We start from the raw sequence: 12,948 nt of genomic DNA on the forward strand, positions 1-12,948 counted from the left end.
CTCTCCCAGCTTCCACCATTTCCTTGCTTCTCTCTCAGAAACAGTCTCCGCACACTGCATACTGTGTGGATGGTATCAGTGCCCAAAAGAGGTTGACGAGTTTTCCCCTCCCGCTGCATCCAATATCGGTGGCATGTTCCAGAAGCTGCGCCATCTGCGTTCCTCATCTCCCCCATGAACTTGGTGCCACCCAGCGATAACCAGGTAAATCAGAGTAAACAACGGAATAACCTGACAAAAGGGGGGAACCAACCCCAAGAAAACAAGAGTTTTTTTCCAATTTTTGACGGCATGCCAAATGAAAAACGGCCCCGATATCTGCTAACCGGTGCAACATTGGCACGCCGCCCCTCTCTGTCGGTAATTGGGACCGAGCAGCCCAGCCTTTGCCAATCGCTAAGCGATAAGTGGATCTTCTTCCTCGACTCTCCCGTTTCCTGTTTCCCGTTCAGTCCAAGGTCCACCGTCCACCCCTCCAAAACGCCGCGACGCACTGCCACCGTAACTTCCGGAATATGAGAGATATTGCAAGGGAAGTCACCTCTCAGACTGGTCTCTCATGGCAGGAAGGAAGAAATATGATCAGTTGATAAGGTAGTCCGTAGTATATTACCTTGCCTTATTCGTACCTGTACCTACCTTATCTCGCCTTTCCCCTTGAAATGACGACCTTCATGTCAAATAGGTACAATTCGATTTCCTGCCACGGGAAGCGACGCGGCTATGTACATCCAATCTCAATCTTCAGGTACCTTACGTCGAGGTAGCTCAAGTATCCTGAACGAATACCCGACGGCGACGGAGTGAGTACCTCCTTACTTTGACTTTAATCTCGACAGACAAACACAAACACCAGGGCCGAGCACTGAGCACGAGAAAAGAGAGTCAGGAACCCGCAGCGAGAGCCATGCGGTGAAGTCATCATCAGATGCTTTTGCCGTTTCTTCTTTGCTTTACCGTCCAAGCACCGTCAAGTCTTCCACCAACCACATTGCTCAATCCCAACCACTGCCCGCTCTTGTCTACCATTCTGTATGGAATGACCTGGATCACCTTCCCCTCCGTCGAGACACCCGAACCGCCGTCCTGGCTTGCCTGACCTTACCATCTCTGCTAACCTCAAACATCCCAGGAACCTCGGCCAACCGCGTGCCACGCATCGTGGGAAGGGGTTCCCGACCTAAACCTGCTTCGCGGCAGAGAGTCCCGACCGTCCAACCCCCCGCACCTTTCATTCGCCCAAACGACCTCTTCAGGGTTGATACCAGCAAGCGTCAATATGCAAACTCTCTTCCAGAAACACGCCAGCTACCTCATCTACACAACCTCACCTTGCAAAACATTGCTTAATCGACCCAGTATTCCCCTTAGCTGCTCCATTCATAGCTCGACGTTCAGCTACTCCCAAATCCAATTGGCAAAGAAAATTGCCCGACTGGACACTGAACCTGGCAAGCCGAATATGCCATCGCTCTATTACAACTCTACATTCTACTGTACGAATACATAACTCAGCTTGTCATATCCAATGAATCCGACTTGACTGGACATCATACTGCGTAAGCGTCCGGGTACCGGCTTTCCTACTGTTCAAACGGAACAAATGTCACTCTACGGATACCTTACGTTTCCATTGTGCATTCCGGATGGGGTTCCGTCAGTCTAGGCCTACGTCGCCCACAATCGACGCGTTCAAGGCCTTGGAACCGGTTCCCACACTTCCCCAGCTGCTCCATTTGACACATGTCGATGGGTACGTGCAGCCTTGCACCAGCACGCAAATGAGGCATTTTAGACAACAGAGACGTTGTCGCCGTCATATCGAAAGGCCCAGCCAGCGATATCAATATGCGCGACTAATCATCTTGGGGGCCTTCCATCATTTAACATTATGGGTAAGCACCCGCCCGCCGCCGCCGAAGCTTCCAAGCTTGTCAACTTAGGTCCAAGGCCGCCGTCTTGGCACTCTATAGCAAACCTGCTGTCATCACGTCCAAGCTGCCATTTGCAGTCCCTTGGACCCCCAATTTTAAAAACAGAATTCCCTACAGGGCTACGCACATTAGCTTCAACGAGGCTGCCACCAAGGGAAGGCGAATCGACCAAGGCGCCGATAAGAGCACCCGACAGATTGAGCCCTGCGTCGATCATCCTCGGCTCCCTCTAAACTCTCGACTCGTCCCCTCCTCGTCCTTGGACCTCTCTGGCCGTCTGGCCGTCGTCCTTACTCGCTGTGTACGGAGTACGGCTACCCATCCAACATTGTTCATCGCAACTCTGCACCGCGGCACAGCCACCCCGTTGTTTCCTCAACATCGTCCAAATTTCCTCTGTTGCTGGCCACTTATCCTCCGCTGAAACATCTAGCTTTGATGGACAACGTTCAAAAAGGCGACTAAGCCGTATCCCACTCCCCAGGAATATAGGTCCGGTCTCGACACACGCCTGGAGGAAGGAAAATCAAACGGCCCCCAATGACACTCCGCTTAATGTGTGAGTTTCAGGCTCTCTGCCGATCCATCCGGGCAGGACACTAAAGAATATCCATATTCGTTTATCACGAACCTCTGTCGCGTCGAGGCTAGCTCTTGCGCTGCAAGGTCGCCAATCCGCACATGGCAAACGTTTCGCGCCAGTAGACGCGCTACCGAGAGGATAAACACCAAATTTGTGCGCGAAGATTGACCTAGGACCCAGTCTCCGGGTTGTTACATTTGACATTCTTTCAGAAAGCCCACGAAAAGGTCTCTCCGTCGTATGATTCCTGAGAGCGCCCACATCGAACCTCTCGGACCATCTCGTATAACCGGCGCTATCCTAAACCGACAACGCCTCTACCCTGGCGTTCATGTCACCATCGACCCTAGTGTATGCTACATTATCCTGGAGCATTGCACGAGCTCTTGACACCTCACCCACAATTGTCTGGTATTAGATGTGAGACGCAACCCTTTCCGTCTCACATTGTTTTCGAGACAGAGTGAGGAAGAGCAACACGCCAGATCTCGTCGTTCATCTCAAAACCTCACTGACACCGTGCCCGTCCGTCCATTCATGGCTCACAATGTGATGCCTCTCAGTATTGGAGAAGTCACTATTCATACACGAAGCATCCGGAACTTTCTCCGGGACCCAATCGCAGTGCCCTCCCGAGGAAACAAGTCCCATCATCATTTCCCAAGAGTCCGAGACCCCGTTAGCAAACATCCATCAACCGGTCTCCCGTCGCACTGAACCACGGCCGAACGCACATCCAAACCTAATGTGGAAAAACTGGCTCGTTGCTTACTCCGGAAGAGGCAAAGACAAATGCCCATCTCTTCTACAGATCTCCTCTCTTGTCGAAAATCCCACCCCAGATAGACTTTGACGCTAGAGCCTCTCCGATCTGACGCCCGCCACTCCCCTACGCCAGGCTTACATTAAGAGGATCCGAACGACGGCTCGCTCGGCCGAGTCCCTCCTTGAGAGCCCCTTTTCTTTTTCTGTTTTCCCGCTGCTTTTCGTTTAAGCTCGCAGCTTGCAGCTCAACCGCACATCATCCGCTATCATTCCGAGCGGCCCCTCCTAACCACGGACTTGAATTGCTTCCCGAAGCTAGGTAGAGCGCGTCTGTGCCGAAGCTTTTTGGACTTTTGGCCCAGACGTCGCCCACAGAATCCGATCCTATCAACCAAGTATCTACCACTTCCCGGGTCTCCCAGGTGCTCAAAAGTAAACTTTGACATCTCATATGCGCATGTGCGCTCTGTCATCTCAAGATCTAGAACACGCCTTTTGTTTCTGTTCAGGAGCTGGCTTGATCTCGTCTGGGGAAACATCTTCAGAGACTGTACAGACACCCTCCGAATAAGGAGAACCTTGCGCACCATCCAAATACCGACTCATCCGAGCTCCGAACTGACCTCATCTCACCTTGAGTTCTGCATTCTTCCCGGTCATCCTCGTCGTCGCACCAGGGCTGCGTGTCGGACTCCCTCGGTGCCCATCGGGCTTCTCTGCTCTGCTAAACTCCCATGTCTCTATAGAGCGAGTGCGAACAATTAACTAGTCGCGCACCGGTTGCTACCGAGTTTTCTCCAAACTCTAACTAAGACCATTGCCTTGAAGCCAAGAGGGCATTTCAGCCTTGATTTGCAGCAGACGCACCATGGAAGCAAAAAGATTGCGGGATTTCATTTTTGCAGATCGTATAGGGTAGCCCGCTTGCCATTACCCAGCAAGTCTCAGCATTGTCTCGATTCTGGCCGGTCACTTTCCGCAGTGACAACATTTCCTCTCTGCCCTGACATTCCTGATTTAGAATCCGTGAGTTGCTTAAGACTGATCCATATACCTTATCCTGTGTAGTCGAGAAACTGCATTGTTGCAGCACCCTGTCGGCTGAGAACTTCATTCAAGAATATGGAATCTTGACATAAACTTAGACCTAGGAGTGTCGAGGAACAACGTGGCACGCTTCGACTCGGCCGTCTATTCACATCACTCCACGTAGTTCTGTTCCCGTGTTGGAAGATGGGATGCTGGGTTACACTCATGTTAGGTTCTCGTTATGGGATGCTAAGTCTGTTTTCTCAACCTAGAGATAGTGACATGCACTCATAGCCTATGGCCCACACACCCACAAAGCCAATACTGATACACTTCCTCCCTATCCCAACCGTCCAACCCATAGGCAATCCCACAGTGTGTGGTGTAATCCATGCAATCTGTCCACGACCGTCATCCAATAATACCATCCTAGTGCTTGATCTCCGCCCTGATCCTCCCAGCCAATCCATTCAAGAGCTTCAGACATCCTGTAGATGCAATTTTGAGACAGCAGTACATCATGGAGACCCATGAGAGACACATCATTCGTGAATCACAACGTTGGAAGAAAACTTCCTCGCTTGCTCGCGGCTGTGGCGCCCGAAAGGGCTGAAGTATCGTCGTCGTGATGCTCTTTCTTCATCTTCCTCTGTGTGCCCAATTTGGCCAATCCTTTCATTCTCTGCTTCTTCATAGGTCCCATTTCTCGGTGAAGAATCTTGACGTGGTCCTCCACGCTTTCGGCAAATGCCTCAGGGGTTTGCCTCTCATCTGCAACTCTCGTTTCTGTGTCGCTAGTCTTGGCCACAGGCATGTCACCTGATTTGTTCGCGATGGTGATGATATGCTCGAGCATGGCCGACCGAGGCCGAGTGTTGCTTCTGTGAGACGATGTCATCCGGTAAGAACCCTGAGTCACTTCATGCTTGCTCAGTTCAGTGCCAGGCGGCGCCTTTTGGTCCCGTCTGCGCTTCTTCTCTGGCTCCTGACCTCGAATTGACTTCGGGCTGAGAATAGACGAAGCGCTTCTCTTGGAGACTCGCGTATGCCAACCACCGGGAGATCGGAGTCCCTCGACAAGCTGTCTTTCGGATGTGTGGGGGTCGTTTCCCGGGTGCACTCGTGCTCGTCCTATACGACTATGCGTATGAGAGGCACATGTCTGCCGGTCCTTCTGGCGATGGCGGGCCATTCCTTCGCCCTCTGACACGGGACAATTGCGACCAATGATCGAGTGGTCGTTTCTACTACGTTCAGTAGCAGGTTTGGCTGAGGCAGAACCACGGGCATCAGAGTCATCTCCTGTGAGATTGTCAGCTTGTGTAAACCAATAATTAAGGAATCATGGAAACGGTGCAGTACTCACTTCCAGAACTGAGCAAATCTAACGTCAGTGATTTACCATGGCTGGATGTACCTCCTGTCTTGGGGTTAGGGAGTGTATGGCTCCTAGGCCTACCCGTTCTTAAGTCGGTTGGAGCATGCTTCCCAAGAGAAGCAAAAGAGTCGTCACTCTCATAATCGCCTTCATACTTGCTATTGGCGAACCCAGGAAGGGGTTGTTCGGGTTCGTACAAAGGGCCTGGCAAAGTCTTTATGGCCACCAAGCCCATCGTGTCGGGGTCCATTCTACGCTGATTTAACACTTTCGGCTTCTGGCTTGGTGTTGTGCGGATAGAAGATCGACCCCGCGTAGCAAGAGACGCCTTTGTTGTTGCTGAAGCCTTCGCGGGGGCTTCTATTCTCTGCTTCTTGATGGTTCGAGCCGGCAACGACCTGTCAGGTGCAGCATCATCCCGGCTTCGCTTCGACCCCTTCGTTGTCGTCGACTGAGTGTTCCCTTTCAAATCGTTCTAGGTCTTTGAAGAGATATCATCCTGACGTTGGGCTTGACGAACTGGCTTGACTCCATGCTTAGGGACTGTCACAATTCGGATGGAAGGCTTGGGCGCCTTGGCCATCATGTTGGATAGCAGACTGAAGCTTTTTGGGACGGTCGATTCCTTTGCGGTACCCACAGCTTTCTCTTTGGCGGCGCCTTGGTTGGTTCCTGATGCCCGGCGTGTTGCATCATTCTCACTTGGCCGCTTCTTGTGGAGGTTTTGGGGTTCGATATCATGGTCGACAAGAGTTGAAGATAATGATGATGTGCGAGGACGGGAAGTCGTCTTGGGCTTTGTAGCTGCTATTTGCGTGTGTCTCTGTCTATCCGTGCTAGAATAAGCGTGATGTTCTTCGTCTTCATCTTCAAGAATGAAGCCAGACACCTTGCTTGCTGCGATTCTCTCCTGAAGGCCTTCGGCTGAGGCAGCTGTTATTGTAGGTTTTTTGCTTGAACCTCCATGACTCTCGCGTTCTTCGGTGTCAGGGAAGAAGCCGCTTTTGAAAGCCCGACTCTGCAGCTTGTCCAGAAATCTTAGGTGATCAATGTGATCACCGGTGGCAGGCGACGGAATTCTCAGAGGTGAAGAAGGTGTGTGGAGGTGTGCAGTCGGGTTATCAAGCAGTGGGTTGCCGCGATGTAAACCACCTTGATCGACGAACAGGCTGTCCGCAACCTGGGATGTGGCCCTGGTTTTGGCCGTAGCGTGTAGACTCGACAGGTTAGAAGCCTGCTGGTAACGATGTTCCGAAGCATTCTCTCGATAGCTTCTAGAGAAATCGGTTGATGGCAGAGAAGATGCGTTTCGGCCAGATGGCCAATGAGCGTCAGGAGGAGGGTGTGGGCTCAGAATCCTATGCCGATCGTGATCGATAGCCGACGGAAAGTGCGATTGCGACTGAATCGGACCTAGTGAAGAAGCCATGACTGGAAGTTCGGGAAATGGAGTTCTGGGAGTTTGCTGATAAGCTGCCGAAGAGCTATTGAGCCTTCTAGAGGCTGACTGGGAAGCTGGCGACGGGTGGATGTGGTTGGTGCTATGTAGAGAATACTCGGCCTTTGCACCGCGCTCACGCGATAAACTACCATGTGAGATAGTATAGTGCCGCGGCGTGCGATTGCTAGGTCGAAGGGGTGGAAGCGACGCGTATCTTGGCTCGGCAGGGTCTTGAAGAGGCTTCTGCTGTTGGCCTGATGACCGACGAGACGCCACAGAAGCGTGGTGAGTGAAGTTGTCTTCCATACTGAACAACTACACAACGAGCAGATTTCCGACGATGGTATCTCTCGCGTGCTCTGGAGCCAAGCTCGTGGTCAGGGGACTCGGCGCGGAAAGTTGATGCTCAAGAAAGACGCGATCGCGGGGGCGCGACAATGTGCTAGACTCGGGATGTGGAAGGGTGGCAAAAAAGGACCAAAAATACGACACTCCAAACACCAAAAATACAAGACCAGACTCGAAGAATGATTTCTTGAGCACTGCGCAAGTAAGAATGGTTAGAGAATGTGATTTGTGGAAGTGGGAGGTTGGGGATATTTGCGCGGGTCTCTGAGCAACGTGATGTTGTGGTGATGGAAGGATGGAAAGATAGACAAGCTCCGCGATGAGGAAGGTGTAGAGATGAAGATCGGACGAAGTGAGAAGGACCGATCCACACTAAGGTAATAAACACCCTCCAACCTCCTTCTAACCGCCCTCCTTAGCCGTTTCTGAGGTAACCACGGCCTCTTGAACAACATCGCGTCCGCGTGAGGCGGTCACGCGTACGCTTTTCTTGTTCAAAATTCAGATGGAAGGAACGGAGTGCCTGAGGTACCTTGAGGTGAGATGGATCAGGAAGGAGCAAGTGAGCAGAGGGGAGTGAGGTGGCTCTCAGAAGGAACGTGGATAGTCTTAAGGGGGAGAAGAGCAGATGGACTTCTCGAATGGTCTGGGGAGTTGTTCCCTGCTTAGGTATATTGTTATCGAACCCAAGAAGAAGGAAGAGGCCGTCCGCGGGATCTCTCAAGTATCTTTGACTAAATAGCCTCTGATAATGCTCTCGCTCGACTTAGGTGTTCCCGGACAGAGTTAGGAATTCTCCCCTGCTTGGTATAATAGGAGCGTAGTCAATCAACAAATAGGGGGAAATAAATAGCGGAGGAAATTATGAGCGAGTGTTTCTTGACTATCTAGTGCTTGAGAGCAGTACTCTAACAACTATTACACTACATCCCCCAAGACTCATGGCATACTAACAACAATAATGACTAATCACTCGAGAGTTCAAAAAAACAAAAGAGTTCACCCCCCCCCGGTGCTGAACTGGGGGCTACATCTCTGGTGCTCATGCTGGGACTCGAACTCGCTAAGCCTGGCGTCGAGTAGGCTGGTTGGCGTAAATTTGGTTGTTAACCATAAACCGTTCCACCACCACACCACAGTTTGACCTGACCCCCGGCCTAGGGGGCGCCTGCTGCGCTGGTGACAGGAATTGGGTTGAGGGGGTATATGAGGGCTTGTTGTTGTGTATTGAGGGTGGTATAAGCAGCAAAGGTATCGGATGAGAAAGTTTGTGACGCAGCTGGATGGGAAGGGAAGGCGCGGGTGGGTGTGGCTGACCTGGTAATCATTGAGGTGTGAGCTTCGAACAGTTGACAAGGTATGTCGAGTCTTTCCTATATTCTCTGTGGAAAGTCTGATGTCGGATATCTTCGATATGAGCCTAAGCATATCTACGCCCTCTTGCTGGCCCTTTGCAAAGCCTTGCCAAAGTGCTCAACAAAGTCGACACAGTCCACAAACGTATTATACAACGGCGCCGGCGCAACTCTGATAACATTCGGCTTCCTCTCGTCAATGACCACTCCAACCTCCTCAAAGTACTCCATAACACCATCCAACAGCCCATCCGCGAGCTTCAAACTCAGCTGCGCGCCGCGCTCCTCGCTCCCCGACGGTGTAATAATGCTAAACATATCGGAACTGAGCCAGTTCTGTAGCAGCACCTCCAGGAACGCCGTCAACCGCTTCGACTTTTCCCGCAGCGGCGCCATCCCGCCCGCGAGCTCAAACACCTCGAGCGAGGCGCACAGAGACGTGATGTCGAGCACGCTCGGGTTGCTCAGCTGGAAACCGGCCGCCCCGGCCGCCGGGTGGAACTTTGTCGCCATCACGAAGCGCGAGCTCTTGTCGTTGCCCCACCAGCCGCCGAAACGGTTCACATACCCTTGCTCGGAGTCGGCGTCCTCGACCGAGGTCGTGACGGCCGTGTGCCGCGCGTTGACGAACGCGCCGCCGATGCAGCCCGGCCCGCCGTTGAGGTACTTGTACGTGCACCAGGCCGCGGCGTCGACGTCCCAATCGTGGAGATGCAGCGGGACGTTGCCGACGGCGTGGGCCAGGTCCCAGATGATGGGGATGGCGTGCTTGTGGGCGAAGGCGGTGATGGTGGGGATGTCGAGGAGCTGGCCGGTGTAGTACTGGATGCCCGGCAGGAGGATGAGGGCCGTGTCTGCGGCATGGGCTTCGATGACGGAGAGGATGTGCTGGGTTGCGAGGGTTGGTTCTACGGCGGTTGAGGGGGGTTCAATGCAGACCATTGACGTTGATGGGGAGAGATCATGGTGTCTGATTTGGGTCTCCACGACGAACTGTACGAGTCGTTAGTGCCATCCGCCCAAGTTTGTGGAAGAGAGCTGACTTACGTGGTCACTCGGAAAGGCCTTGCTCTCCAGGATAATCTTGTGTCTGCCATCCTTCTTGGGCTTATAAAAGGCCGACATGAGAAGATGGAGGTTTGCTGTCAAGGTCTGCATCACAGCGACCTCTGATTCATCAGCGCCAACAATAGGAGCCATCATCTTGGCCGCCCTGGCGTCGACGTCGAGCCATGTCGGCAACGGGGAGTCTTCAAGAGGCTTGAAGTGCCCCTGGACGCCCTGCGTCGCCCAGGTGGACAGATACTGCTGTATCCTCACGGCGGTGCGCTTAGGCTGCAGACCGAGGGAGTTGCCGCAGAGGTAGGTGCATTTCTGCTGCCCGGCTTCTGATGTGGCAGAGCCGTCATCTTTTCCTTGGTGAATGATGTTAGCTCCAAAATCTAGAGTCTGGAGGCATTGAGTGACCAGGGGTGAGCATGTGAAAAGCGGACGAGGAGCTTTGAAGGTGAAGGGGAGCTAGGTGTCTTCTGATGAAGGAGGATGATGTTCTCAGTTGCTGACCTTTCTTGGCAAGGGTCTTGCTGGTGATCTCTCGTTTCGTTGGGATGACGAATTCGTCCCGCGTGTGCCTCAGCGCATCTTCCTGGTCCAGGGCCTCGGCGCGTTGCCTGATGGAAGCGTCGAGGAGAGGATCCATATCGGGTCGGATAGTGTGGATGACCTTTGACTAAGATGAGGTAGGGCAACCTCTCGCTCCGACCTTGGCTTGAGGTTGGGGAGAGAGAGACTGAAGCGGGGGTGGGGAAATCGAGATGGCCGTCAAAGTGTCTTGGGATCTTCTCTCTTGGGTTCGGCAGAGTCGCAGTAACCCTTGATCGTGTGTGTCAAGATCCTTGAAGTTAATGAGCTGGCCTCAAAATCCTCCGTCTACAGCTTACAAGATTAGACACGTTAGGTCAAAGGTAGTGAGGTCGGCAGTGTTTTCCAACCAAAAAAAACGAGTGAAGTCATGATGCTCCATTGGATAATTCCCGCGCGTGCGCCTCTCCTCCAATGAGGGGTTCAGATGGAGCTCCGGCTGGCGGGGCCACGCCGCGCAGCTGGCAACGTTCATCACCACCTTCCACCTCTCACCTTCCATGATCACCAAGTGACCACCACGACCACTTGAAGCTGGGTGACTGTGTAGCAGCTATCTGAGCTTGGGATGGAGCTGACCACTGAGAGACCAAGGAAGCATCAGGTGTTCCCACCATGTAAAGCAGTTGGGGAGAGAGGAGGACGAGGTGAGACGATGGAGAATCCACCATCTCAGCATCAAGTGGGAAAGGATCCTCTTTTTCTCCAAAAACTATGTGGTTTAGTGGGCCTTGGAAAACTTCGTTTCGTGTCGTGTCGTGATGCTGAAGTCAAAGATGTGAATTCGATTAAATCAAAGTACTTTCCCTTTGATCCTCGACATGTACATCGTTGGAAGTACCATATACTTTGTCTGACCGCATCAATGTACACTTGTACAAGCATATATCTCACAAGTTTCGAAATATCAAAAACCTGCATCGTGACAATCAAAGTAAGAAAAAAACTTCTGTTCCATTCCATCATCATCAAAACAACAATAACGTGCTCGAGCTAAACGCCTCGGATTACGAAATATGGGAGTTTTCATTACCCCTTCAAAACCCCGGTATTACCCCCTCATTACCCCATAGACTGGCCACATGCGGGGTTTTGCTGACTCGTCCCTTGGCAACAACCCTCCGCAATCCGCGAGTCTGGGGGGGCACACGAGATCGTTCGGGTCCAGACAGGGCCAGTCGGTACCTTGAGTCTTGAGGCGCAAGGTAAATCAGGTACGGACGGCGGCGGAGGCGGCGGCGACGACGACGGCATGGCGGGGGTGGGCTTGCGTCTTGTCTCGCCCCTCCAAGTTTTTTCTGTTTCTTGCGGATGGCGGTACCTGGTGGACTGCCAGATACCTGGTCTTACACTCCATCTAGATGGAGTGCTTTTTGGGGAAAGGAGGACCACGTGGATGGATCCAACAGAATACATACGAGTCTATGCTATGTACGACTAGATGGAGAGGGTGGGAGGTGGAAAGGTAAGGTAGGTAGCACGGGGTCGGACGGAGCCAGAAGACAAGTCCGTCACCCCCTCCTCCCCGTGAGCGTCCGGGGATTCACGGCGGGTGATGCGGAGGACAAGGTGACTCTGTAAACGAAAATGGGTGGTGGGAAGTACGGCGCCCACCCTCAGCCTCCCCGACGGATTTCAATGTTCCACGGAAGGAATCACGGCACGGGGTTCTTCGGCAGCGGCGGGCGCTTGGCGGGTATCAATGTACGAAGTATTCATACACAGCGGTAGACTGGCCGGGCTTACTTTCCTTGCAGAACCTGAGGCAGTCGGACAAGCCTGGGCCCAAGGAGGCCCGTTTCGAATTCAAGCCACTTTTCCCTTCTTTTCCTTTCGTTATCATCTGTTGTGACACGGAACTACTCTCTGTGTTTCCCAGAATCAAGCAAGTCTTCCCAGAGCCATGGAAAGATAAGCACCGGGTGCCCAACCCGAACATCTTGGAAAGTTTCCCCTTGCTCGCCCGGGTGGTCGGATGATCTTCGCACTTTCGGGTTCCCCTTAGCCTCATGCAAGTTTGCTCTGCGGGGTGGCAGGGGGTGGTGACGGGCCCTTTTGTGCTTGATACGGAGGACTGAAGCAAGAGAGAGATGAAAATAGGCGCCATTTTTGGTATCTTTCACACAATTGATCGGTCAGCTACTCCAATGAGATGAAGCTCCGCAAAAGTAAGAAGAGAGAGAGGGACCGAGAAAGGAAACAAGATAACGCCCTCCCGGCGGGCTTTCTACGATGTACCTTTTCCTAAGAATACTCTGTAACTAATTACTAAAGATGGAATTTTGGAACGGAATGTTGCAGGCCCGAGGACACAACATGACTAGGGTGAGGTAGTTGGTACTCCTGCGAGGACGGGAAAGCCGCTGCACCGGACCTAACAATACGCTCGCGGGTTTTCTTGGCTGGATTTTGACTTGACGTTGGGACAGTTTCGGGTGGAGACCCCGACCCTCCGGCGTGATCACCAAAGTTTG

The 12,948-nt window shown here is 52.7% G+C and overlaps 1 protein-coding gene across 1 annotated transcript; it reads right to left on the reverse strand.

The window, feature by feature from the left end:
* Positions 1–8,908: 8,908 nt before the first annotated feature.
* BNA5_1 (Kynureninase (L-kynurenine hydrolase)) lies at positions 8,909–10,532 on the reverse strand (the record flags this gene model as incomplete). Its single annotated transcript, XM_065758225.1, has 3 exons — positions 8,909–9,826; positions 9,881–10,275; positions 10,397–10,532. 3 exons carry the CDS (start codon positions 10,530–10,532, stop codon positions 8,909–8,911), a joined length of 1,449 nt encoding a protein of 482 aa, XP_065612980.1.
* Between the last annotated feature and the right edge of the window lie 2,416 nt (positions 10,533–12,948).

Source organism: Colletotrichum fioriniae, assembly GCF_027942845.1.
Source record: "Colletotrichum fioriniae strain IMI 355084 chromosome Unknown scaffold_10, whole genome shotgun sequence".
Lineage (NCBI taxonomy): Eukaryota > Fungi > Ascomycota > Sordariomycetes > Glomerellales > Glomerellaceae > Colletotrichum > Colletotrichum fioriniae.